The sequence below is a fragment of the Gobius niger genome (genome assembly GCF_951799975.1).
Source record: "Gobius niger genome assembly, chromosome: 7".
NCBI lineage: Eukaryota > Metazoa > Chordata > Actinopteri > Gobiiformes > Gobiidae > Gobius > Gobius niger.
In genome coordinates this window covers 15,171,601-15,198,329 of record NC_136858.1, presented here as the reverse complement: position 1 = coordinate 15,198,329, position 26,729 = coordinate 15,171,601, and the positions used below count along the sequence as shown (strand labels likewise).

General features: G+C 41.9%; 1 protein-coding gene across 3 annotated transcripts in view; it reads right to left on the bottom strand.

Annotated features, from left to right (window-relative positions):
* LOC306965443 (protocadherin-15-like) overlaps positions 1-26,729 on the bottom strand; it is a 494,180-nt gene that overhangs the window by 80,198 nt on the left and 387,253 nt on the right. For all 3 annotated transcript variants that reach the window (XM_079559864.1, XM_079559865.1, XM_079559863.1), the window contains one exon: positions 1,098-1,207. In XM_079559864.1, the coding sequence (XP_079415990.1) occupies positions 1,098-1,207 (110 nt within the window). The remainder of the gene's footprint in view (positions 1-1,097; positions 1,208-26,729) is intronic.

The following is a 26,729-nucleotide window of genomic DNA, read 5'->3' as shown; positions in this document are numbered from 1 at the left end:
CTAGTTTTTGTCACTTCTTGTCACTAGTGTTTTCATTGCTATTTTGCTGCCTTTCTATTTGAATTTTTAGATTTGAATAAAGCCCAAATGGAGAAAATGCGCTCGGTTCAGGGGTAAGAGGTTAATCACTTCTTAACTACTACAGTTAAAACTCCTAAAGAATAGCTCTTCTCATACTTGACTTATTCAGTAGTTATCAGGCGTTAACTCATCATTTACTTTACAACTTAATAAGTTGTCGTCATTATAAAGGGTTACCTGGATTTCAAGTTGCCCTCTGCAGGCAGTAACAGGATTGATACGTTATAAATCACTAAAACCAAGCTTTCACTTTCAGCTAACAGCATTGTAGTAAACGGGCGCCACCAAGATGAACACACAAGATGACTAAACAAACAATGTGGAGGACTGTTTGTGTTTCTTTTATGACACAAAAGAATCCAGGAAATAAGGATCGCACAACTAACTATAAGCATTACTTAAAACTGCCTAAATAAAATCAAAATACTACTCCAAGTATGTTTTTGACAAGGCACTGAAGCTATAATGTGGTTGAAAGATGAAAAAAGTCAGTTATGATCCCATTACATTCATCATATAAATATTTAGTTGATTTCTCTGGCTGTTTCTGCTCCTAAACCCGCTCAGTACCTGGGAAATAATAATTAAAAAAGAGGTTTTCTTAAACGCAGCTTTTTGTGGCCAGTGGATCTCTATGTAGATCCAAACCAGGCCGATATTTCTGCTTCCTTTCTGCTCTTCTGCGTTCACAGAGGTCGAATGCCGGCGGAATGGAATGCATTTTTCCTTTACAGACCAGACAGTTTATAAGTGCAGTGCATAAAAGAGCCTTTCATTCTGCAACTCACAGCGAGAGCTTTTTCAACGCACAAGTTTGCTTCCGAGGCGCACCTGCAGCTCCGAATGTGCAAGCCCCGCACGACTATGAAGAAGAAGGAGAAAAATTGGCCATGACTTGCAGAGATTCAACGATTACGTCTGACCCACGATGATTGTGCAGCTGTTGGTATGTTTTTTTGAAGGACCTATGTTAGTCAAATAAAGCGTTTGTATGCGTTTGCAAAAAAAAAACCTACCCAGGTCGTTTCCTTCCACAATGGAGTAGAAGATGGTTTGATTGATTGCAGCAGCCAGGATGGTTCCCACACTGGTGCCAACGGGTGCCAGCTCACTCACCGGAGCAAATCTGCAAAAATGAAATAAATAAATGAATTGCACAATCCTTCAAAAACACATTCCGGAAAATACAGTTCACAATAACCGGCAATAATCAAGCCCCGCTAGCACTGACTGTGTGTACACTTCATATAATTCATAGCCCACAATAGCAGTTTGGCATTTTGCGATTTTCTCATAAAAAGCAATTTACCCTCCTCTGTAGCATTTCACATAATTTGTTCCGGCGCTTTTCCCTTTAACACTACAACATCTCCGCCTAACGATGTATAGAGTTTTATTTTATGTTTTTTGTTTTGTTTTGACGAGCAGCTAAATGAATAAATAAAAGGCTCGGTTCAAAGGGGAGCGGAGCCCGAGTGTGGGGAAAGTAACTTAATGAATAAGTAATCTGCCGCAGTAAGCTGGAAGTGTTTCAGATCACCGTCTGTTTCCAATATTACCTTTGAATTGTTGTATAAGTAGAAGAAGTAACATTCCCAAGGCGGACGATAGTTCTGGACTGATACAGGAGGACTTAGAAACATACCTGGAGTAGCATCCCTCTGCATTAATGCAAGTTTGAGCCCACAACAGATCACCGGACCCATTGTGAGTTGTTCTAAATACAAAGGCAGCCATTGATTTGTTAGCATGCCATTGGCTAAGGCGAGAAACTGCAGGTGAATGGGGGAGAAATAGAGGTATCAATTTGAAACTTTTGCTGTAGATTATTGATATAAATAGATTTATGCAAAGGAATTTTTTTGCATAATAATGCCAATTGATTCTAATTGATTGAACAGGGTTTTATTTAGTTTATATATAAAAATCGCTAAAGATTACACTTTGTGGTAACACTTTGTAATAACTACATCTTTTTCTAGCCTTAATAAATGATGAGTTAACACTTAATTCATCATGAACAATTCATTAGTTAAGTGTGACTAACACTTAAAGCAGAACTAAGTAACTCATGCCCCTAGAGGCCATAAGCGCCACTGCAGGTGTTGTAGCAAGGTACGCTATTTTACTCATTAATTGTCTGTGAGAGCAAATACTACACTGACAGAAAAGACAAAGGGAGAGAGGGATATTGTACATCCAATTAGACAATGGAGATAATTTTTTTCACTCAAACTTGGCTGTAAATACTGTTTAAGTGGCGCTAGCCCGCAGTTAGCTTTGCCCGTTAGCCTGCTAGCTTCTTCTTCGTGATTCCATTAGTGTGTATTGGTGAGTCCGACCCAGAGGCAGCGAAGTTGCAATTGTGGTTTTCTGGCCAGAGACACCGAGGGGAGATGAAAGACCCCCCAATCATCTCATTAATGCTTGTATAACCCCCAGAGGGACTACGGAAAGGATTTATGGTAAACAAGTTACGTATTACTGCTTTAATAACCACCTAACAATGAATAAGTGAAGTATGTGAAGAACTATTCATTGTGAGTTAGGCATTAACTGTAGCAGTAAAGTAGTTATTGTATGATATTTTCTCTTTAACTTGACAGGACTGTGTGGTGTGAAATGGAAAAGTTGGGAGAGCCAGAGCACACTAGACTCAAACTCTCAAGGCTGAGGGACACAGATGCTTTTAAATACTGTGAATGCGTATACAGAAGTAGAAGAACTGTTCTGAGCCAAGCCATAAAGTCTGCTTATAGCCTTGGGAATATGCGATCAAAATGGCTTCCCTCCATAGGGAAGCTCGTACATGTCACTGTGATGAAGCACTGATGACAGCGCTTGTGTATGGGGGCGTCATCTGAGGTTGTTAGCGTGGAGCTTTTGGAGGTTACGGAAACAGCAGACTGAGCGGCAGCCCCTGGGCTAACCCAGAGCATTATGGGAGAATTAGATCTTCCAATTTCACGGCAGCGCAGAGGGATGCAGAGGGTGAATCTGGAGGAGGCTGTTGTGGAGAAAAGAGCACTTAGACTGTGTTTGTGGAGAGGAGCACAGCATGGAGGCAAGAAAGGGCTTACAGTGTGAATTCTGCCTGGAACGATTTGAAGAGTTATTGGGGTAGAATAAGCTGAACTCTAAATAAAATATAGAATAAAATAAAGTCAAACAAAAGTGTGTTTTTTATTCTTTTATAACTAAATATTTTATAAATTAACGTGCAAGTGCAGCAGTAAAAAGCAAGCCAGTTAAATAACAAGGCAACAGCTTCTTACTAACCTGAGGAGAGCAGCTTCCCGTAGCGTCAGATAATAAAGGCTGCTTCACTTTAGTTCTTAACTCCGTTTAGCTTGACAGAAAGAGTTGTCCATGACATGGTAAAAATATAGCCTGGTGATAGTTTCCTGATACGTCCATAAGCGATTTCAAAGGTGTCCTCAGCGGCTCAGGAAAAAAAAAAAAAAACATCAAGCGCTAATTCTCTGCAGCAAACTCGCGGTCACCTGACACGCTCCCGTTTGAGTGACAGCTAGGTGCACAACGGCTCATGCGACGGCTTGTTAATGTGTGTGGGTTCGGGTGGGCAAATTGAGACTCATTTTTTTCGGGTCCGGTTGGATTTCGGGTTTGATTGACCAGTGCATCACTAATAGTTATGCAAATATATAGAAACCCATAGAGGCCAGCTGGGAAAAAGTAAAGTCTGTTTAAGCACAAAAGTCACACAGCATATTCATAATGGTGAGACAGTAACCAGACTAGACTCTTATACCCTTTGTTTGCTGCAGTATGAGTATTCCACTGTGATAAAATGCTCCAGATTGACTGAATACGTCGCAGGAAGTCTGCAATGGTATTGTACAGGGAAAGGAAACACAAGAGAAGCAGTCTTTGCTTTCAGACGGCGCGTAATAGGCCTTACAGCGTAAGCATAAAGAAAATGAAGTCATTAGCATAATAGAATTTGGGCTGGAAGATTGCAAACAAGCAAATGAACAATATACCCGGCCAGATATATTGAAATGAAAATGGTGGAAGAACAATGAGAAGCAGACTTGTTTGTTTTAACTTAAAAAAGTATGGCAAATTCTGTCTTAAAGCCAAAGTGCAGATGATTGTGTTTCATATGTTACTGATGCAAAGGCCAGCGATACCGAGTATTCACATGCACAGACTGACACTGATCATTTACAATACTTGGAATAGATTTGCTCTTAACATAAACTTTCAGTTGTTTTTCATAATTATGAAACACTGATTTAACGTTTACCCATAGTTTAAGTGGCCTCGCTCGCTCGTGTTTCTTGAGATTGCTTTTCTTTTCATTTAATCTAAAGCACTTAGCTAAACTGACTCTCACAAGAAGAGATTGTTGCATTTGCTTCTTATATCCATGCTAATGAGCCACAAAAACAGAAGCGTACATTGGAGTCTTACCTTGTTAATATTATGCTAAAAACAATCAACAATGCAAGCGAGTAATCTCATCAGGCAGATACATAGCAGATACATAGCGTTCTGCTTCTTCACTGAAATTACCGCTAACCTAAATGCCAGAGGCGCTTGTCAGGCACTGATGGCTGATGTAAGTGCAAAATACCTCATCGCTCTGACACACACTTGAATTACAGAGGCTAATTACTTTGGTATTGTCTTGCTGTCCGCGTGTATGGGGTATGCGGACATGGAACCATCACAAAAGGCCCGTGATGAGGTGATTCATCGGGCAAGAAGCCGAGACAGAGGTGGAAGCGCTTATGTGAAGTGTTAAGTGAATTTGGTGACAGAGTTGCGCGATACGTGTTATCGTTTGCTCAGATCACAAAAAGGTGAAGGACTCATTCAGGTTGGAATGGTCGGAAATACAGAGCAAGTAATCTCGCTCCTTTTCATTCCAAGGTTCTAATATTGCAGTCAAATTGAATGCCTTTCAATGCCCAAATGGAATAAATAGAATTTAAAAGCTGTACAGGGTCTGAACACTGGCAAAATGTTCTGTTTTTGTTGTAGTATTGTAGGCTAATTAACTATTAGAGGCCGACCGTTATGGGTTTTTCTTGTGCCGATTTTAGGATGCTACAAGGCCAATATGCTCGGCCGATTTTTCCAAATGTCTGATCTATAATACTGTAAAAACAAATGCTTGGCCGCTCCAGCAGTGGCCGATTTTATTTTCTTACTTTAGGTGATTCAATCATAGTTTCTGTCCCAGCTTTGGTTAGTTGTCATTAGCATTAGCATATTGTTACTAGCCGCAGCATTTTGCGCGGCGATCAAAAATACAATTGTGGAGGTTAAAACTAACTTGAACAAACTTGAAGCTAACCAATTTTCATTGCAATTAACTTTAAAAGCCCCGATGTTGCTTTTTCCAATGCAAAGAACGGGAAGTCTCTATCATTTTCGGTCCCAGAAATATTCGCTTCTTTGGTGCTAGATTGGCTGAGTTAGCAAGCCGATATTGTAGAATCCCTAAACATTGGCCCGATATATATCTCTTATATCTTATATCTCTCATTTTAATATTGGACAGCTAACCAGCATGGCAAAAAACGCAGCTGTACCAAGAGAGGAAGTTGATGCTTGTTTAAGCGTTGCCATCTGCAAAGTCATGGATTTCAGCAAGGCAACACACAAGGTAATAATATGAATTTACCTTTCTAAACTTTCTGAGCCAAATAGAAGGAAAGTAAGGATAGTGGCCTCAAAGGACAGTGAATAAAAATAAAAGTGCCTGTCTCTCCGTCTGGGAGGCTGTGGTTATTATTCTCTCCCAAGAATGCCAGCCTGTAGTGAATATTTTGGTGGAGGATATGAGCTGCTCACTCTGACAGAGGACGGGTCGCAGTCATCACACCAGCAAACAGGGATCAGGTGGGATTGCTCCAGTGACGTCGATAGTGTGCAAAGGTGTTGTAAGGTTATGGCGAGGTATGAGGTGACTTTCCACAAGGCAAATTGAGAATGAAGCCTTAAAAGAGCAGAAAGTGTATGTGTGTGTATGTGTAAACGTGTAAAAGATGCTGGAAGGTGCTGAAAATCTGAAGTCAAACAAGGAAGTTGAGGGTGGAATTGCATTTGTGTGTCCCATCAGAACTTGTAATCTGGCTGGCTAATTATCATGCGTCGTTCGAGCCTAACATATGAGGACAGTTAGCAAGTCCATCCGCCTGTTCAATGTATTTTCCCTATGGCCTTTAGCCTTAACATCGAAGATTCTGAAAGATCTAGGTGTTTGCTGCTGTTGTCAACCCATCGACGTGATATCAAAGCCTAGTTAAAAAACATGCATGAATGTTTTGATAAGAATTGGCGTATGAAAGTATCCTCTGAGCTACATGTTAAATCATATTCCATTAAAGCGCATGTGACAGGTTTTAATGCTTGAAATGTTGTGCAGAAATGTTATTTTTATTTGATTTTTTAAGCTGCTGACAGGAAGTGACATAGATAAAGGTAAAGTTCCGTAGCAGTTTGACTAACCCCTAACCCCTCATTCAAATAGGCCCGCACTATATAGTCGACTATATAGTCACTGATTCTGTTGGCGATTCGGACACAAGCCACTACTTTCTCCGCGCTGCGTGACGTCACGCGCGCTGCGGCGTGCAGATATGTTTTAAAAACATTTTTTTTATCTGAATTTATTTATTGTTACAAATGTTTATTTTATGAAACAGAACTACTGTTTTGGCACTTTTACAGGCGTTACTATCATCACCAAAAAGAAAGAAAAAAAAAAGTCACCCCAGCGTTAGCTCAGAGACGCCGAAAGTAGGTCACAGGCAGGTGTCCGAAGCGCCAGCAGATTGAGTGCACTACATCTGCTAAAAGTTCGCGAAACTCCGGGAATAAAGTATTTCTGCGATAAAGACCAACCAGACTCATGAGACAGTGGAATATTTATGGATAAATACGAGACAGATACGCTTTTACTTCACATGGATTTTACGTGAATGGCTTGGATTATTCCAGAGGACGCTGTCGGTCATTTAACAGCGCAAGCTAAAGGTAAGCAGCTAGCGTTAGCATCTTTTCACCGTAACCGGTTATATTTTGGTTGTTTATTCATGACAAATACGCAACACATGACTGAAACAGCTGATTTCATTCAGTCATGGTGTTTAGTTCAAAGACCTGTCGCTGTCAGGCTCTTCTCCGACTCTCGCAATGGATTGTGGTCTATATTGACCCGTTTAGTGACCACCGATGCTCACTACTTTTCGAGATGCATTGTGGAAAATTTCAAGTGCACTACTTTTCTCTCTCTGGACATTCGGAGACCCCTACAAAATGGCGTGAGCACTATATAGTGCACTATATAGGGAATAGTGTGGACATTCGGATACAGCCCCTGTCAGTGTCCAATAAGGAAGTGAATCTATAAACATCACAACGGTCAGACAAAAGAAAGTTGGCTCAATTTTTTCGCAAAATCATGAATATAATTGTGTCCACTATTGTTTCAGAAATGCCACGAAACACAAATGTAATACCTCGCCATACTTTTATATAGTGCCTGGCTCCACCGTTCACTTGTATGGAGAGAGGACGCTCAACTCAACCAGGTCCGAGAAACCGTTGGCTAGCAGAAGTCTGGCACTTGTAGTAAGTGGTTTAGATAGCAAAAGACGTTTCTTTTATTTCTATGATGTGCGATACCAATTTAAATCAATTTCTGGGCTCATATAGACTACTCCAATCCTCTCGATTATAAACTGGAGAGAGGGGGGAGACAACAGGAGACACTGCATCCTGTGGGTTCATTCATAGACAGACGCGAAAGTAACAGAGATCATCCTTGGTGCTACTCTCCTCTCCTCATTTTCCTTTTTATTCTCTGTTCCAGTCCAGTTTCGCCCTTCCGATCGGACTAAATTTAAATACAATAATGTGGAGCACTTTCGGGACAAACAATAGATTGAATCAGTGTGCAAACAGAGAGGAGAGGCAGAACCATGCTGCTGCTGTTACACGGCTCTTGACCGTCTCGGTATAAATGTACCCTTTGAGACACAAATGTGTAAAACGAGCTTCTGCTGCCGTAGCGCTCTTGACATAAATTAGGTGCAAGACAGGAACATAGCACTCTGCAAGGTACTATAAACTCTCATCTGAATTGAAAGTCACATGCAACTTGACAAATCTTTGCTCTAATTTTTCAACATTTTCTTTTGACACAACAGTTCACAAAACGCATCACACAACGACCAGGACGATTTGCTTTGAACGGCCATCTCCCTCAGTTACAAAGTAATGCCCGTATGCAATTCCACTGAGTAGCCGTAGCTATCAGTTGAGTGGACTGTATAATAGGATGACCAGGCGATGCAATGGTGCTTCTCTTCTGTACGAGATTAAAATCCCCCATCTGGCTTAACTTTTCTTTTTTTATTCAATTTTTTTTGCCTCCAGCTTGGCCAACGTGAGCAGAGTTGTATAGCCTCTTGCTGATCCGGGGCCGCCTTCTTGAGAGTTTCCCCGTGATTGCCAGGAGGAACTGACACTTCCCTACAAAAGCGGCAGCGCTCGGGGGTTGGAAGGCGCCGCAGAACGCCGAGGGGATGCACGGTAGTATGGCAAGTGCAGATTAGTACAAACGCAGCGTCGACAGGTGAGACGGAAAACATGGCAGAAGGTTAGAAGGGAGCAAGAAGCGCATTGGCAGCAACAAGGGCAAAACGTACAGTCGGGGTATGAACTGTCAGTTTAAATACAGACCTATATAGACATTAGAAATCCACTTGTTTATTCAACTGGAGGTGTCAGAACTTAAAAAAAAAGGAGAGGAGCGTCAATTTATGACAATATATTTAATCTGGGGGGTTATAACATGGATAAAAGCTCAAATGTGCCTTGCATTACAATTTAGAATACTCAATCTTGTTGATTATGGCACGTTTAGAACAATGTGCTGCTTCTTTTTATGTTTTTTGATGTAGTATGAGTCGTGGGTTATTTCAAGCAATATAATCTGCGAATGGAATAAGAAAAACTTGTGTTAGATTTAGTTTTGATCATAGTGTTCTGTTAAAAAAATGTATATATATCCTGCGCAAATTCAACCTGGCAGATCCTGCTCAAGCCGAACCTTTACGACAGCCAATCACCGCTGCTGCTCATCCCAGTTCCAGCCGCTCAACACGTAAGCTCCATGGTCAATCGCTCAGCCGTTTCCCAGCCGTGCTGCGACCCTCCTCCACCCCTTTCTCCGCCTGGCATCTCCTCGGCTCTGCTTGTCATCGACTGGCCAACCCAGGTCTCGTCCTCTACCACCAGGGTCCAGGCAAGATTCAGGGAAGATTCTGGCTATCATTCATCAATGCCGTGCATTTCATATTATTCGTTCAATCTTCGGCCGAGGTCTGAGCCCCAATAATGATTCCAGTTTGTTAATAAAAACACTCATACCGCCATTCTGTCTCTGTGAATATTTTCAGGTTGAAACATTTATCAATACAGTGGGCACAATTTGTCATGATCATAATTCCTATTTCTGCACACAGTGCAATAATATCCATTATCCAATGCCAGGCTCATGTCAAGCCTCAACGGGTAAATCAATCATATGGGATTCTTTTGTTTCTTGTAATATTTCATATCCTAAGCATACTAGTTCGTCATGAAAGGAAATGTACATCCATCTTCCGTCCGTCCATCCACCTTACCCATCTTAATATCTTATATATCTATCTTGTTGTTCACTGTCAAATACCGGGCACTTCCTAAGGCTCCTGATCCGAACTCCCACCAGAATAGAGGGCATACTCATGCACAGCACATGGCCTGGCTGTCAACATGAAACACTCATAGGCTTCAGGAGCCGGAAACAGAGTGACAAGACATACACGGAGTAGAGAGAGAGGAAAAGAAAGAGAGACTGCGCTAACTTGTCAAGCCGTCTTTTTCATCTTTGTCCCTTCATCTTTCAACATGAGCGTTGTATCAGTGGCGTTGGGGACAATGGGGGGGGGGGCTCTAAACAAAGACTGACCCGACTGGTTGTCAGAGATAAAAGCTTAGAAGATACAGTTGATACAGGGATAAAGGTGAGCTGTGGACGCACATATTTTCTTGCAACCAAATGTGATGTCGATCATGCAAGAGAGGCACACACATGTGAATGGAAAGAGGCATAATGTGTAGTCAAATGAATGGAGAACCTGGAAGGAAGAGAAATAAATGCAATGAATGCAATGGTCTGAAATGAGTCAGTTTGGCCGATGTTCCTCCTGCTGTGGAGGTAAACCCACCACGCAATCGGCTGATGAGTTTATTCATCCAGAAAATTAAATCTGAAAGTTTGAATTCATTTTGGACCAGCCAGAACTCATGTGAGTCTGCGACACACTGTAAATAAGAGTTTTCTTCATCGATTGGCGCTTTATCTCAGCAATCCAATAATGCAATCAAATGCAAGGTTCACTAGCTTATTCAAGGACACGGAGGAGAAAATAAGTACACTCTACACGGCACGCAAGTCAATCATTTACTCTGTTATCCATTTGATGTGATGTAAAGTTACTAAAGTAAAAGTGCGGAAGAAATTGCATGAATAAAGGAAGGAATAAAGGAGATGTTGCGGATTGGCAGTCTCCACAATGTCTTCGCAACACGGACTGATTGCGCTCATACAAAGGGCCTATCTCACCAGAGACTCGGGATTCCGCTAGTGGTCTCCGAGAGGTCTCCGCGGTCTCAAGCAACATGCGTTTCTGTGACGTTCCCGCAATGTCTCCAAGAACTGTCGGAGACTTGACAAGTATCAACTGAAATTAAACCTGTTTGTTTTCACCAACACTACCTGGAGACTCGTCTTTTCTCCAGGGGATGTTTCAACTCGAGTCTCCAACTAGTCTCCAGGCTGGTGAGATAGGCCCTAAAGACCACACGGAGACTAGCCTGGCTAACACCAGTCTAAAATCACAAGTGATATCTAGTCTGGGGACCACCAACTCATTTTCTCGTAGGAGAGGTGTGCGATTGTCCATAGTCGTTTATTGGGCGCTATGAATGTCGATCATATGCGTCTACACGTAGCCATAACCAATGACGTATGACGCACCCGCTGTAAACTTTCGAGCTAAACTATTTAGAACACGGTCTAAAGCTTAATCGCAAAGTAGCGGCGCTGTCATGTTGGATCCGTAAATAAACTTTAAAAAAAATCTGTATTTAAACTACAACTTCCATATGTCGAATAGCGCGTCATCGTCTTGCCGTCCCTTCTCATTCTGTGATTGGTCCCCAAATCCATGAGAAAATTTCGGCAATGGGCCCCAGGCAGTGCAGTTCGAAATGATTCGATTGCACATGCAGTTTGGCGTTAGTCAGGCTATACACGGAGACTGCATGGAGACTCGAACAAGTGTTTGTTTTCACCGAGACTAGTACCTGGAGACTCATCTTATCTCCAGGGAACGTCTCGGAGACATAGGCCCTTTAGGACTTCACCTTTTGTAACCTTAGATTCTCATAGACTTGTGTCCTTGCTTGACCTCCCCTTTCTGCTGAAATTAGTTTCCCCATCACCTTCCATTTATCTACAGTATCTCCCAAAGTTTCTCTGCCGCCCTGATATCAGCTCAGTTAGTCCCCACATCAATGCCAACTCAAAAATTGACAAAGTGCGTTGGGTTTAATCAGTTATTTTTCCATTCCTCTTTATACAGCTCTGAGTGACAAAAAAAAGATTGTCCACCGAATACATTTAAAAAAAAATCATTCAGCACCTGCAGTTCATAGCAGGTCACTCTCTACTGAAAAATACTGCCAGGTTTTGTTAATTGAGATTCGGTAATTCTACAACATTGAACTGCAAACGTTACTGGCAGTTCAAGTGGAAGCATTTATTACATCAAAGTATGGTCACAGTCAGCTACCATTACGTTTCTCTTAATAGTGGCAGGTAGTATATGGTAGCTTTAGTAGCTCAGTGATCAGAACGGCAACTTGAGAGGGATGCAATCCAGTCTAACCTTGATTTGGCCTTTCAATTTCCAATGCAAAAGCTGAATGCAATTAAATAAATCAAAGGTAGCAAGGTGAGTTTGTATAGCATGATTGAATGATTTGTTGGTGGTCAGAGAGGTCTTTGGCATTGGAATACAATAAACATGTTTCCATCAATCAGCCATAGGGCAGCACCAGTCTTATTCTCATATGGCAGAAGCCCAGGAAGAAAAAAAAGTTTCATGTACCGATGTGATCTTTGTCGCTAAAACACATCTCTATTTTTCCGTAAAATGAAGTCCACAGAATCTCTCTATCTTCACTTTTCTGGCAACAGACATCAAAGGTCAACAAAATAAAGCAGACATGGCCCTGCTTATAATGCAATCATCTGAAGTCTGAACTGTGGGCGGCAATGACTCAAGGGCAGTCTTTAAAGATTGCAGGTTGTGCTTGGTAAAGGTGAAGAGAAAAAGCCGCGTGGGGTAATGGGCAAAACGACCCATAGCAACTCTTTGAAAATATCAAATAAAGTTTAAGAATAACAAGACAATCTGATATGAGTACAGACAAATAACGCAGTGTTTTACTGTTGCTATATAAGACATTAGCTAGGAATTTTTTCGAGAGATGTAGAGTATTCTTGCACTGGCTTATATGGAAACTACATTCAACATCCTCCAATTGTATTTCAGGTTTTCATACAATAACAGAATGGATGGACTGACAATGTGGCTATTCCGTAAAGCATATATTTTCTCTTGACAAAGGAGACTGAAGATTGCTGCCACTGTCAATGCGAGCGCCTACATCAACAGGCATACATTTTGTGTATAATAATTCAATGGAAGCATAAGGTACAGAAATGATGTTATTCACTGCGTTTGGCGCGTTGCATGATGTGGCTACGCTAGTTCCGCTACCCTGTTATGTGCTTAAGAACTCTACTACTTCCTGTCTAGTTCTATACGTTTGTAAGAGGTGACGTCACAGCTCTACTTCCGAGGTCGTAGATGTGTGAGAAACTACAAAAAACTTTAATACCACAATCAATATTTCTGAAACTCAACAGAGAGTTACTGAACATACTTATTTTTCAGGCCCAGTAGACAAAAATGCTGTACCTACTGCTATAAAAGTGATGTTTACCAAAATCGGTACTCCCGGTTAAGCGGAGATAAATGCTAACGGCGCATCAGCTACACTAACCCCGGAAGTACCGACTTTAGTAAATAAAACTTTTTTAGCAGTAGGTGCAGCATTTTTGGCTAATGAGTCTGATAAATAAGTAGGTTCAGGCACTCCCCGTTGAGTTTCAGAAATATTGATTGTTGTATTAAAGAGTTTTTTATGTTTTTTTTCTCGCATATTAGCCGGTATGCTAGGACCCGGAGGCGGAAGTCGTGACGTCACACTTAAAGGAATAGGCCACCGTTTTTACATACTAAAATATGTTCTTACCTCACTTTAGACGTGTTAATATATCCCCGTCTGGTCTTTGTCCGTGCGCTCTGCCAGGCAAACGGAGCACATACGCAGCCTCTCCCACATGTCACATAGCTCCGAAAAAGCTCACGATAGAAGCTACCAAGCTCTTCCACGTGTTCCCTATTTAAATAAAGTTACGTGAAGTGTTTTCATGCGAAGTATATTTACACAGAAATGTAGCATGTCGATTTTATAAGCAAATAAAAAGGGGGACTATATTGTGAGGCGTAATGATACGAGGAGCAAAACGTCCACGCAGTAACTCCTAAAGGTTATTGACGGAAGTGAGCGGGGGAAGTCTTTAGGAGTTACTGCGCGGACGTTTTGCTCCTCGTATCATTACGCCTCACAATATAGTCCCCCTTTTTATTTGCTTATAAAATCGACATGCTACATTTCTGTGTAAATATACTTCGCATGAAAACACTTCACGTAACTTTATTTAAATAGGGAACACGTGGAAGAGCTTGGTAGCTTCTATCGTGAGCTTTTTCGGAGCTATGTGACATGTGGGAGAGGCTGCGTATGTGCTCCGTTTGCGTGACAGAGCGCGCGGACAAAGACCAGACGGGGATATATTAACACGTCTAAAGTGAGGTAAGAACATATTTTAGTATGTAAAAACGGTGGCCTATTCCTTTAACAAATGTATTCCTATTTTTTTTTCTAATTAAAAAGGTGCACAATGAGTTACTGTTAGACAATAACTGACTGATGTTAAAGCCGCCCTAAGGAAATCTCCTTGCCAGCCCGGAACGGTTGCAAACCCACATTGCTAGATGCGCCGCCGTTGAAACAGCATGCTAACTTTGTCCCGCAGAAGCAGAGGCTCATCCTCACAGTGCCCCCAGTTGAAATCCTCAAGAAAAGTTCATGTCCGTTTGTCAAATAATCCAGTATCTACAGGAAACCGTCAGGGCATTTCTGTGTACAGAGCATGCACCACCGGGCATTAAAGTGTTGTGGGAAATAAAACCTGTGTAGTGGAAATTTACTTCTAAATAGAACTATTATGTTCTCCATCCATCCATCCATCCATTTTCTTACCCAGGGCTGGGTTGCAAAGGCAGCTGTCTGACACTTATGTTCTAAAAGCCAAAAAACACTGACTTGCATGAAAGTTGCAGTGTAGACAAATAAAAGTATCAAAAATGTTTACTTTGCTAGATATCATTTTTATTCTGTTAGTAAAAGTGTGTAGCATACAAAATGAATGAGATTTCTCTTTCCCATTGAATGCATTACAAGGGCAGTGTGTTGATCAGAGTGAAAAAGAAACATTGGCAACGTCGGGACAAATCGATGTTTGCGCCTGCCGTGTTAAAACAAATATTAACACATTTCCTAACTCGATGTTTAGACTCATTCGGCTTCTGTTGTCAAGCAGTGACAACAGAACAACCTATATTAGACTAAAACTTCCCAGCTAAATTATGTTTTATTATTCAGAAAATTTGATACTGTATTATTTCTTTTAGACTGCAAACTGGCAGAACGCAAATCCACATGATGCCTTTCAAGTAACGCCGGAGTTTTATTATGCATAAAGGGGAAATACATTACAATAGTCCCACAACAAGGCTACCAGCTACAAGCTAATGTAATACCCTGCTGCTTAATAGCACAACATCATCCCCCGCTGCGTTAACTCTCACATATCTTTTATTCATTCCAGGACTCTGCAACTCACAAACAATTTAACAAGTCATCCATCCACTCGCGTCTCCTCAAGTATTTATTGTAGCCAAAACTACCCACTGGCGGCGGATGTTGTCACACGTCATGACTCATACGTGCGCAGAGAATTTACCAGAGCACGCGGCAACGTCTGAAAACGAATAAAAATAGCAAAAAGGTAAATAAATAAATCTACCTTTGACACATTGTAATCTGCACGCAAAGTGTGCACGTTGAGCCATTGTGGTGTAAAACAAGAACACTTTTTAAAGAAAGCGCCCACCCCCAGTCAGATAGCTCCCCTCCCTGAGCAATCCCTCTGATGGCTTATCTTGCGGTGGCAGACCTTGTCATTTGTATTCACTGAGAGCAGCAGCGTGGTGAGACATTCCATGAAGAGGAGATGGAACTCAATCAGGAAGATGAGCCGTGGAAACATTAACATTAGTGAGCAGGCAGACAGGGAGCCCAGCTTAGTCAGGCATTGTATAAAAAAAAAAGAAAAAAAAGAAAAAAAGGAGACATTGTGAGGGGAATAGGAGTCTATTGTTTACTTGGTTGTTTCGATTTTGTGCGGATGTTTTGTGTTGTTACTTCCCACACTTCAGCCTTTAATGTCTTCAATCACCTGTGAGTAAAATGCTCTGTCAGGCAAAGTAACAGTAAATCAGTGGTTGGCACATTGATTGCCTTTGAATGTAAGGTACTGGCCTACTTTGTCCTTTGTCCTCAGCGGGAAGTCAACAGCAGTGGGTGTTCTTGACCCAGGATTTTGGAAAAGACTTTTCTTTGCATTTATGCAGGAGTCAGAGTAATCAACAGGATGGGGTTGTTTGAGCTGAGGACAATACAATAAGACTGTGAAGTAACGCCGACTGTAACAAGTGAATTTCTCCTTTGTGAGATTGCCTCTCTTCTCAGAGGCTTCTTCACAGACATGTTCAAACAATACTTTCAATACTTTAATTCAGTGGTTCCCAACCTTTTTTCCTTGAAATTGAAGTGTTAAATGCACCTGTAATCCTTTCTCGGTCTTATTTGAAGATTTTGAACCATTAACAATGCTTTCCTGCACACATTTTTGATGAAAGCAGAATCCTGAATCGCACTGTATAATTTTCTCATGGTGTTGTTGTTGACCATGCTACTCCACCCAACAAATCTCATTGTCTCATTAAGTACATGTTCTCACTCGGACATTGCACCATGACATGCTGCGCCCCAATTTTGCAACCCATGCGATTCCACTGAGCTATCAGCAATGTCAGGAATGTCGCTGGCCAAATGACAATGTGTTCCTCCAATATCAACACCTGGGTGTCTGGCCCACCGAGGCACACACAACAGCCAATTAGTAACACAACAGTCTCCGGCAAATGACAGGAAAGCATTTCTGACTCCTGCCTAGTGTTTGCAATAGAGTGCGTTCATGTGACATGATGACATTCTCAAGAATCTTTCTGTTCTCTCGGTCTGCAGAGACAAAATATTTACTCAAATAAGAGCGAGTTACTTTAAAGTGGACATAGGGGGCTTAATCTCAGTGGAACTATCCTGGTTAAATAAAGGTAAATTAATAGAAATAAATTAAATAGACTTAAAAAAAAACATTAGTTTGGGTTCCCTGAGCATCGATATTTTATGTTTTATAATTTGAGTTTATATCTCTCTAAGAATTAAAACAGTAACAATGAAAAACATGCGCCAAAGCTGTTGAAAACGTTCACTAGGGCTCCTCCTGCTGGCAGATGTAGGTGTAACTAACTTTCTGTTTCGATTCACCACATGGTTAAGAGCTTCAGCACAGCCTGATAAACATACTTTAAGCAGAAATGCTTTAAAGTTTTAAATTATGGGCTTTAAAAATGTGGAGTACTTGTATTCAGGAAGTACGGAACGGGAGGCCGACACCGTAGAAGAAACAGCTAAATGAAACAGGATTAACCTGAGAATTACTCAAAACTGTGTAAATGTAGTAAAATACTACTCCTCTCTTTGATGAAGAAACACATATAACATGGTTTAAAGGGACTATATGGAGTTTAAAAATGGAGCATAAAATGACCAACTTGCAGGGGCTAGATGCAAGTTCGCCATTTTATACTCACTACTGCCACCTCAGGTCATATGTGTAACTGCACCTTCTATATTAAGCTCGTGCATGACATCAATTCAGACCCGAAGTAACTTTTTGAGTGACAGTGCAGAATTTTAGAGGCCGTTGTGGTGAACAGATCCGGGCTCATTCTACACATTGCATTGTTGGAACATGTAGGGGGAGGAAAATACATAATTTTAACATTTCTAAACTCCGTATAGTCGCTTTAAAGCTTAAAAAGGTTGATTTTGCATAATATCTTACTTAAAGGTCCTATATCATGCAAAATCGACTTTTTAGAGATTTTAGCCATGTTGTCATGCTATTTCCTTATCAAAAACACCCCCAGAGTGGTTTGTGGCTTCATTCACACAGCTCTCAGTAATCCTCCTGAATCCTGCTCTCTGAGCAGCTGCTCCTCCCTCTCCTGGTGAACGACTGACCTGTTCAGTTGTGTCGTAACAGCGGAACGGAAGTGCTCGATGTCTGTAATGTAATGTCTTAATTCTATGCTTACGGCCGGATTTTAATTTGTAAAACAGCGTTTTCATTTCTGTCGTAAGAGAGAAACAAAGAGAAAAAAGAAAGAAAAAAAAAGTAAAAAAAAAAAAAAAAAAAAGGATGTGCCCGAGGTGCTTCCAGGTCAGCTGTGGCCAAAACAAACACCCCTGAGCGTCTGAACAGATCAGTCATGTTTGCGCTGCAGCTGAAGATAGAGCTCGTTGTCATCTATTCTGAACACATAGTTCTTTATTCTTAACTAACGATAATGTCACGGACGGAGAAAAAGAAGCGCGTTTGGCTACGGAGTTTATTCAACCTTTTTCAGGAAGAGGCCACTCAGCTGTTTTTTTTCTCCGGGATTCAGCGACTATCACCAAAATATTGTTTTTCTGTGACTGTCACTGATGGATGTTTGGGGAACCTTTGCCAGAATCAAAGTGGACTTTTATAACCAACGCGAGTCCCACAATGTAAACAGCGATGGACCAGAGCGGTGAGTCAGTCCAAACGCGTGTTAGCTTGTGTGTTAGCATATTAGCTTGTGTGTTAGCCATTTATGAAGCTGTGTTGCAGATGTCAACTCCTTATAACTGCATTGTGAAGCAATTTCACTTATTGCTGTTTATTTGTATTAAGGTAAAGTTGTATGTGCGGAGAGAGGGGGCGGAGTTAACTGAATCGAAGTGTTTTGTCTTCCGGGTTCGAAAAATACCTCCAGAAAACACTTATATTTATCACAAAAATGAGTGCTCCATAGTGGTAGAGGTACAATATATCATATAAATGCCTATACTTAACTTTGGAATGGCTAAAATAGCATGATATAGTCCCTTTAAAGATAAATTTACACAAGTGAAAGTAAAAAGTAGTGACAAAAATCACTCAAGTAGAAGAAAAAAACTACTTGGGTGAGAACTGTTTGAGAAGGAAAAAAAGCCTGTCTGAAGCCATAAAACACAGTGAAAATGCTGATGCTTCAAAGCATTTTAAGATAAAAGAAATAACATCATGCTTACATTCACATGTCAGATGAAGCTTTTGTTCAAAATAACACTACTCCAGGAGAAGTTAAATGTAATGAGTGATAAAACTTGACGTACATGCTTGAGTACTATCCACTTCTGGTGTCAAGTGACTGAAAATATATATTTTTAAATTGTCTTAAGTCATACAAATGGCATCTATAACAAGTCATGAGCCAGATTTCTATGTTGTTGACCTTGCCTGTGACTTGGCTTATTGTTAATATTTCTAATAAGTGTGATAAAAGGCCAATTCACACAACGCACTGACATGATTTGACATATGTTGAGAGTTATATGGGCGCCTGTATTTCAGAAAACTTCGGAAATGTTGACATCAAATTCTCTCACAGTCACAGAAACTATAATCCATGTGGAGCAGCGTTATGGGGAGCACAAAACTGTGGCATTGTCACAGAAATGTGAGTATGCATAATTAACATCTTATTGTGTTCTGCAAGCAATAGCAACAGCAATAAAAAGTTCGGAGCCAACCCCATGGCACGCTTGAAAATCAATGCAGACAATAGCTCATCGTACAAGCGTTTTGGCAAAGGGCTGCAAGCACTGGGAGCCATTGTATTCCATGTGGCAGGCTTTGGTAATATGGATGTCGGGGCATATACTTGGCTGGAAAGATAGAGTCTTAACTGCCCTCCTGCTGATGATTCTCGGCACCTGGCGGTAATGGTTTGGCACGGGCAGCTCACTCCCACTATGGGGTCTAATTTAGCAGAAAGCGAAATAAAATGTGAATTCTGGAATTGCTTAGCAGTGGTTTCCCTGACTTACTCCAAATGATTGCAAGATATCCTCATTGTAATAGAATTGGTAACGCGGCCACGATTTTGCATATTTCATACGACCAACAAAACTGAAGCAACAGCGGATGAAGGATTTTTCCAAAACGGTTGCCAGTAAATGACCAGAGCAGCCTATGGAACCGCACTTTGACATTTGGCAACACATTTACGGGACTGTTACATCGTTTGATCTTTGCCTCAAACTGGATTCCAAGCCGTTTTTTCTTCTTCTGATTGAACTTTGCAATTAATGAATTGTTTGATTAAAAACCTATACAGACCTATATATACTCTTCATCAAAACTGTTCAATTGTCATCACTACAAATGACCTTGGAACTTGGAACTGAACTTGGATCGAACCGCCAGCCTTTTGGATTGCTGGACGATCACTGCAGTACCAGCTAAGCGACCTGATCGCGCCAGGCCAAACCAGCTGTACTGCACATGCAAATTATATCATGTCTAGAGCAGCATGTACATTTACACCAGTGTCCAAAAAGTACACCGGTATATGATATGGCTCAGCCCTAAACGGGAAGCCTTTCAAAAAGGGCTGGGCAATATTGATTTTTTTTACTCAATTTGGATTATTACGATTTTAATCGATTTGATTAGAAATAAACTTAAAAAAAAAGTCTCCTGATCTGTCATGTGAAGAAAACTGCTCAGAGTTCTGCTCATTGATACATACAGAGATACTGTATATGTTCTTGCCTGAGCTTAGACGAGTTGATGCGTACCTGTCTGGTCTTTGTGCGTGCGCTCTGTCACGCAAAACAACTAAAGATGTTGCTAGTATTTAGCCCCTCCCAGTATATTCCTATAGCTCCAAATGGGGTGAAGTTAGAAGCGACCAAGCTCTTCCATGGGCACCCACAAAGTCCAGACAGGTACGTATCAACTCGTCTAAGCTCAGGTAAGAACATAATCTCAGTATGGAAAAACGGTGGCCCGGTCCTCTAAGATAAGATAAGAAAACCCTTTATTTAAAAAATTCTATTTTTCCATCCATCCAATTTCTTCCACTTGTCCGTTGCCGGGTCGTGGGGACAGCTGTTGGAGCTGCCCAAATCACATTGCACCAGCACCTTATGGCTTGTCCTGCAGGTGGTGGGTCCACGGAAGGACGGGTATAGGTATAGGCACTAAGAAGTGTGACATTTTTATCAACTGCGAAAGCCTATAATACTTAATATTACCTTGATACTAATGGAGCCCGCAGACCTATTGAGCTATAATTACTAACCACTACCTACATCTGGGGCCTTAATGGCAGCTCACGTCGCCCTTTCTCTCTCCCCTGCACTTAGCACTGACCTTTGCCTGATATTTACAGACAGACAAGTGATGCCTGCCTACGTCGTGCAGCCCAGTTAAAGGTCAACGCGCTCTCGGGGCTTACAGGTTCCGCACGTTCCAACCTATAGCTAAAAAAAAAAAAAATCAATCACCTTTCAGATATATGCTTGGAAGGAAAAAACATGGGGAAAACAAGTTATTGGATAAGTGTAAAGCTGTTGCCGCGCTAATGTCTGTCTGTGGATGAGTAGGCCAGGCTACTGTATCATTTGTGTACACATCTGGCAAAACAAGCGCTGCTCAAATGCCAAATGAACGCGTGTCCTCTGCTTATTTGAGCAAGAAACGGAAGGTGATGTGAGTGAGTTTGTGTGCGTAATACAAAATGCACAGTTTTATGATTTTAACTTTTTTTTATGCTGTTGACATTCCTCAGTGTTTCTCAAGCCCACACACCTTCACTGACTCATTCTGATCATTTAGACTTCAGTCGTCGGAAAATAAAATTTATCTCTATTCATTTGACCATGATTCACTTCTTAGTGGAAGGCGCTTAATCCAAGCATTCTCTATGCCAGTGGTTACCAATATTTTTTTGTCTAGAGTACCCCTTTGGCCTCTCATTTCTCTCAGTTTCTCAGTTACTAGATTTCAGCTTCATGCAGCAACAAGATGCAAATCTGCAAAGAGGCATTTTAGGAAAACATACTTACTTTGACACATTCTCAAATAAACGGGCACACTATTTCTCCCTGCCCAGCAACATACACCACGTTCCAAAATGTTATACAAATTGTATTTCAGTGTCAGAAAGGTAAAAAAAAAAAAAAGAATACCTCTGCATCACTGGCTGCTATGGGCATAAAAGGAGAGAAACTCATGATGTGGACCCCCTCCTCCCTTGACCTCAATCCTATTGAGAACCGTTGGAGCATCAACAAAAAAACGTTCTATGAGGGTGGGAGGCAGTTTTCATCCAAACAGCAGCTCTGGGAGGCTATTCTAACATCTTGCACAGAAATCCAAGCAGAAACTCTCCAAAAACTCGCAAGGTTAATGGATTTAAGAATTTTGAAGCTGCTATAAAAGAAGGGCTCCTATGTTAAAATATAACTTGACCTGTTATTTTTTTTTTAATTGAAATAGCTTTTGATTTCAGTAAATATGACCTCCTAGTGCTGCAAATTCAACAAATGACCATTTTCAGTTAATTACAAGCTTTAAAATGTATTGAAACTATGAGTTGCATAATAATTTGAAACAGTAGATTTTGAGTTTTTTACTATATTTATTTTGGAAAAAAATACTGTTATCACTGGGATTTTTTTTCAACCACATTTAATTGAGCCTCTACCAGTTAAAGACTTCAAAATTATGCTGACTCTCATTTGAGTTGACAGTTTAGAAAATCTTAGAAAAATGTCATTTGGAACGCGGTGTGAATGCATTTTCCAAATCTCATGCTGCAAACAGCTGCTTGTTTTATGAAAATGTGCCTCCTATATACATCAAACACCTGCTGTAAAGATGTTGGAAGTGTGCTTTTGACCACCCCAACCCACTCCACGAGGGAATGATTATTCCATGACCGAGTCCTACGCGCAGCTCGGGAGACACTCGTTGTCAGCGGTGAGAGTAGTTTGCAGTTTGCATTATCCAAGACACACGTGGAGTTTGTGTACAGCGACAGCAGCACAGGCTTGATAATTCTGATTGGAGAACATGTCTATCACTCAAACAGGAGAGCAAGGCTGGTGAAAAAAAAAAAAAAAAACTCAGCGCCTGCCTGTGGTTATGTTACCGCAGTAGCTCAAACCTCAATTTCGATGCAATACAGGTTAATCGTGCATCCCTACTCTGAAGGTAATCAACTAAATCTGCAATCTGTATGTAAAAAGACAATGGGCCCGATCTTGTGCATCAAAACGGAGACGATAGCGTGACATTTTGCGCTCAGTCGGAGCGCACTTTGTGATCTTGCCACTCCAGACTTAGCGCATTTACGTGGGTGGAAACGCACACATTTTCCTCCAACCAGATCGACTCCGCGTCCAGGAGAGTGGTTGTGTGGTTGTGGGGGGTGAACATGTGCATTTGTTTTGCTTCGCGTTCACGCCAAGCGTGGGCCGATCCGCGCCACAGCGGACGCTGTAGCTCTTTTTCTCTCGAGACGTGAACATGGTTTAGCTCACGATGGGGTAAATAAAGTTTTTAGTTTGACCTGTGAGAGCCTAAGGCAGGGGTGGCCAACCCGCGGCTCTCGAGCCGCATGCGGCTCTTGGCCAATCAGAGTGCGGCTCTTTGCATGATTGGAGCTGTTTAATACAATGCGGCTCTTTGCAAAATAATGTGTAAATATTTCCCATAAACTGTAACAGTCTTTGACCAAAAATCCAACCATCGTCTACAGACCCTGTTTCCATCTCTACATGAATGAGTCTGTATCTCCCTCCTTTTCGAGGCAGTGTGTAAAAGGAGCCCGTGCAGCTTCACTCAAAGCGGGATGTAGGTTAAACAACAGTCAGGCAGATCGTGGCACTAGGATTAGCTTCTGTGCTTTTCAGATTTCTGATCAGCTACTCTTTATTTGATGTAATTTGGCCTCATATTCACAGAAAAAGATCAAAATTAGGAAATGGAAAAAAAGCGGAGCTCTTATTAAGCGTATGATGCCAAGCGCGACATCGTAACGCGGAAATAGCAAAGTCATGACTTTTCTTTCACACGTGCTATAACTGTAGCAAATACAACTTAAAACAGACTCTCAGATCCTCCAGAGGCTCCTGGTTTAAGTTCATGAACTTTATGCAGCCTAGAGTGCGTTCTCTGCACAGTCCAGTCAGGACAAAGCTGCAGGCGCTGAGCCACAGGCCAGGGGCGGACCAGAGAAGGGGGCTCAGTGGGCAGGGCCCCACATACAAACACCCCAGCATTAAAAAAAATGAAAATAATAATAATAATCTAATTCTGTCTCAGTCAGAACAGGAAACACAAAATGTCATTTAATATACCATCCATCCGTCCATCGATCCATTTTCTTCCGCTTTATCCGGGCCGGGTCGCGGGGGCAGCAGTCTCAGCAGAGATGCCCAAACTTCCCGATCCACACACACCTCCTCCAGCTGTTCTGACCCCGAGGCCACACCTCCTCCAGCTGTTCTGGGGGGACCCCGAGGCGACACCAGGCCAGCTCGGAGACATAGTCCCACCACCGTGTCCTGGGCCTTCCACGAGGCCTTGTCCCACTAGGACATGCCTGGAACACCTCCCGCGGGAGGCGACCAGGCATTAATATACATGTATTTCAATCTAAAACCATTCAATCTAACACAATTATAAAAAAATTTTTTTTTAAAAGGCATAAAGTTATAGTTTATTGTGATTAAATAAAACGGTCACATTCTATTTAATCACAATAAACCACCGCCCCGGGATCTCGCTAATGGTCGGTGCCTTTGTGGCTCTTCACAGGATCAAGGTTGAAAATTTCGGCTCTTGGTCTCCGACTGGTTGGCCACCCCTGGCCTAAGGCTTAAGAAAGAACGCAAGACAGCGCAATGTAAACGAGGAAGTGAATGTCAGCCGTGTTTCCATCAGTGCAGTCACCTCCTCTTGTGACGCCCCCTCACAGGTGGCGGAGGCGAATGGCACATATAGCTCCGCCACTCGGAAAATAATTCGCCAAGAGCCTGAGCCGCCCCGTGCGCCGCCACAAGATCGGGCCCCATGTGTTTTACCATCAGCTTTATTTTGCAAACAGAATTCAAACATGGTACAGTTTGGGTAACATGATGCCTATGTAGTAACATGAAGATGAGGTAAGTTACGGAAACACGTTATTGTCCTCCGTATGGGAACGCGTCCATTGCCTTTGACCCATTCTCTGTTTGGGGGCAGGCAAAGCTGTCAGGAGCACTGGAGCAGTGGGCAGCCGCAGTGCAGCGAACCATTCCCCAGAGTGAGGCTTGGTCAGGACTATAGCTGGAGAATTTGCATGTTTTAAAAGGATGGGGCGAAACCCGAGCAACAAGAGGAACATTCTGAGAACATGCAAACTCTGGACAGAAAGACCCCACAAAGTCGGATAAGCTATCCTGCTGCGAGAGCGTTAGCTGCCACTGTTGCAAATGGGTTCAAAAGCATTTCGAATAGTCTGAAAAGGGCATAATATAAGACCTCGAACAGATGCAATATTTCTAAGGTTGCCAGGTTGAGCTGAGTTCATCTACTTTGTGGTATAAAATGCATTCTGCAATATTCGTATAATTTACTGCTGGCTGATGATTGCTCAAGGTTGCAGAGTCCCTTGTGAGTGACGTTAAATCCACATTATACGGCTCTTTCAGGGCAGGTGCATTTGTGATTCAGATGAGTGATGCTATTAAATCAGTGGGCAGAGTGTGTTTGGACACCTACAAGGATTTTATACGGCAGTGCGGACAGGCGGGAAACGTCAAACATCATCACATTTATGTGGGTCCCAGACGCTTTTACATGCAATTCAAAAACACTCTCAATCTGCTATTAATCTATTGCCATTTCATTGTGTAGGACGCAATAACTAAAACATTTTCCTCTCAGTCTATCACCTGTCAAACTGTTTATATGAGTGAGCGCACGGTGGCACAGCAGTTAGCACTAATGCCTCAGAGCAAGAAGGTCCACAGTTGGATTCTCGGGCCAGGTGGTTCCTTTCTGTGTAAAAATAGCATCTTCTCATTATGTGCACAAAGGTTTCTTCCAAGTGCTGCGGTTTCCCCATGTCTATTATTAACATGTACAATAGAGTCTCCTCTGAGACCGAGAGCCCCACAAACCACATGCTGGAAAATCTCAGCAGGACTTTCCTGGTTAACCTCTAACCCCCACCTGGACCGAGCACATTTTCACCAGTTTGACTTTAAACAAGTCTAGAAGCTTCTTGGGAAAAAAGTGTCAAAATAGCAACAAAAACCCAACAAAAAAGTGACGGAAAAGTGATGAAAAAGTGATGAAAAAGTGACAAAAAAAAAATCGCAAGGGGACCCGGATGAGCCTCGGAGAGATGTAGACGTGTTCACAGAGCGTGCCCACATTAAACCTTAAATATTTGTCTACAAGAATCTTTCTACGATCAGGTGTGGTTCAAGTTATGTGGGAACTTTTGTTAAGTGAGCTTTTTATTACTTTTTCTAAGTTTTGGCACTTTTGGGCGGAATATGCCCCCTCCTCGGGTCCAGCCAAAAAGACTTGGCTCTGTTAAAGCGAACGAGAAAACAACACATAGCGCGGCTAAAGCTAACCAAGCAGCAGAGATTATGGAACAGACACCTGTTCTACAGGCAATTGAAGCTATGCGGGCCGAACTCTTGGCAAAAATGGACGAAAAGGCCGAGCTACAAAATGATTTGATGCGTAGTCAAATTAATTTGCTTCGGGAAGAAATGAAAGCGACCAACGAGCAAGCTAACAACATGGTTAGCATGCTAGACGAACGTACGGTTAATCTGGAAGAAGCAGCTAACACTCATTCGGACCAGATCGCTTCGCTGGAGCAACAGGTTTCGGAGTTGAAGAAAGAAGTCACTAGTCTGAAAGCAAAGACTGAGGACCTGGAAGGAAGATCGCGCAGGTGTAACCTACGCGTCTTTGGAATAAAAGAAGGTCGGGAAGATGGTGTCAAAGCGAGTTCTTTTGTCGCTCGGCTTCTACAAGAGGTGCTTAAACTGGATGCGCTACCGACGATTGACCGAGCCCACCGCACATTACAACAAGCCCCAGGTAAAGAGCAGCCACCGAGAGCTTTTGTGGTCAAATGCCATTA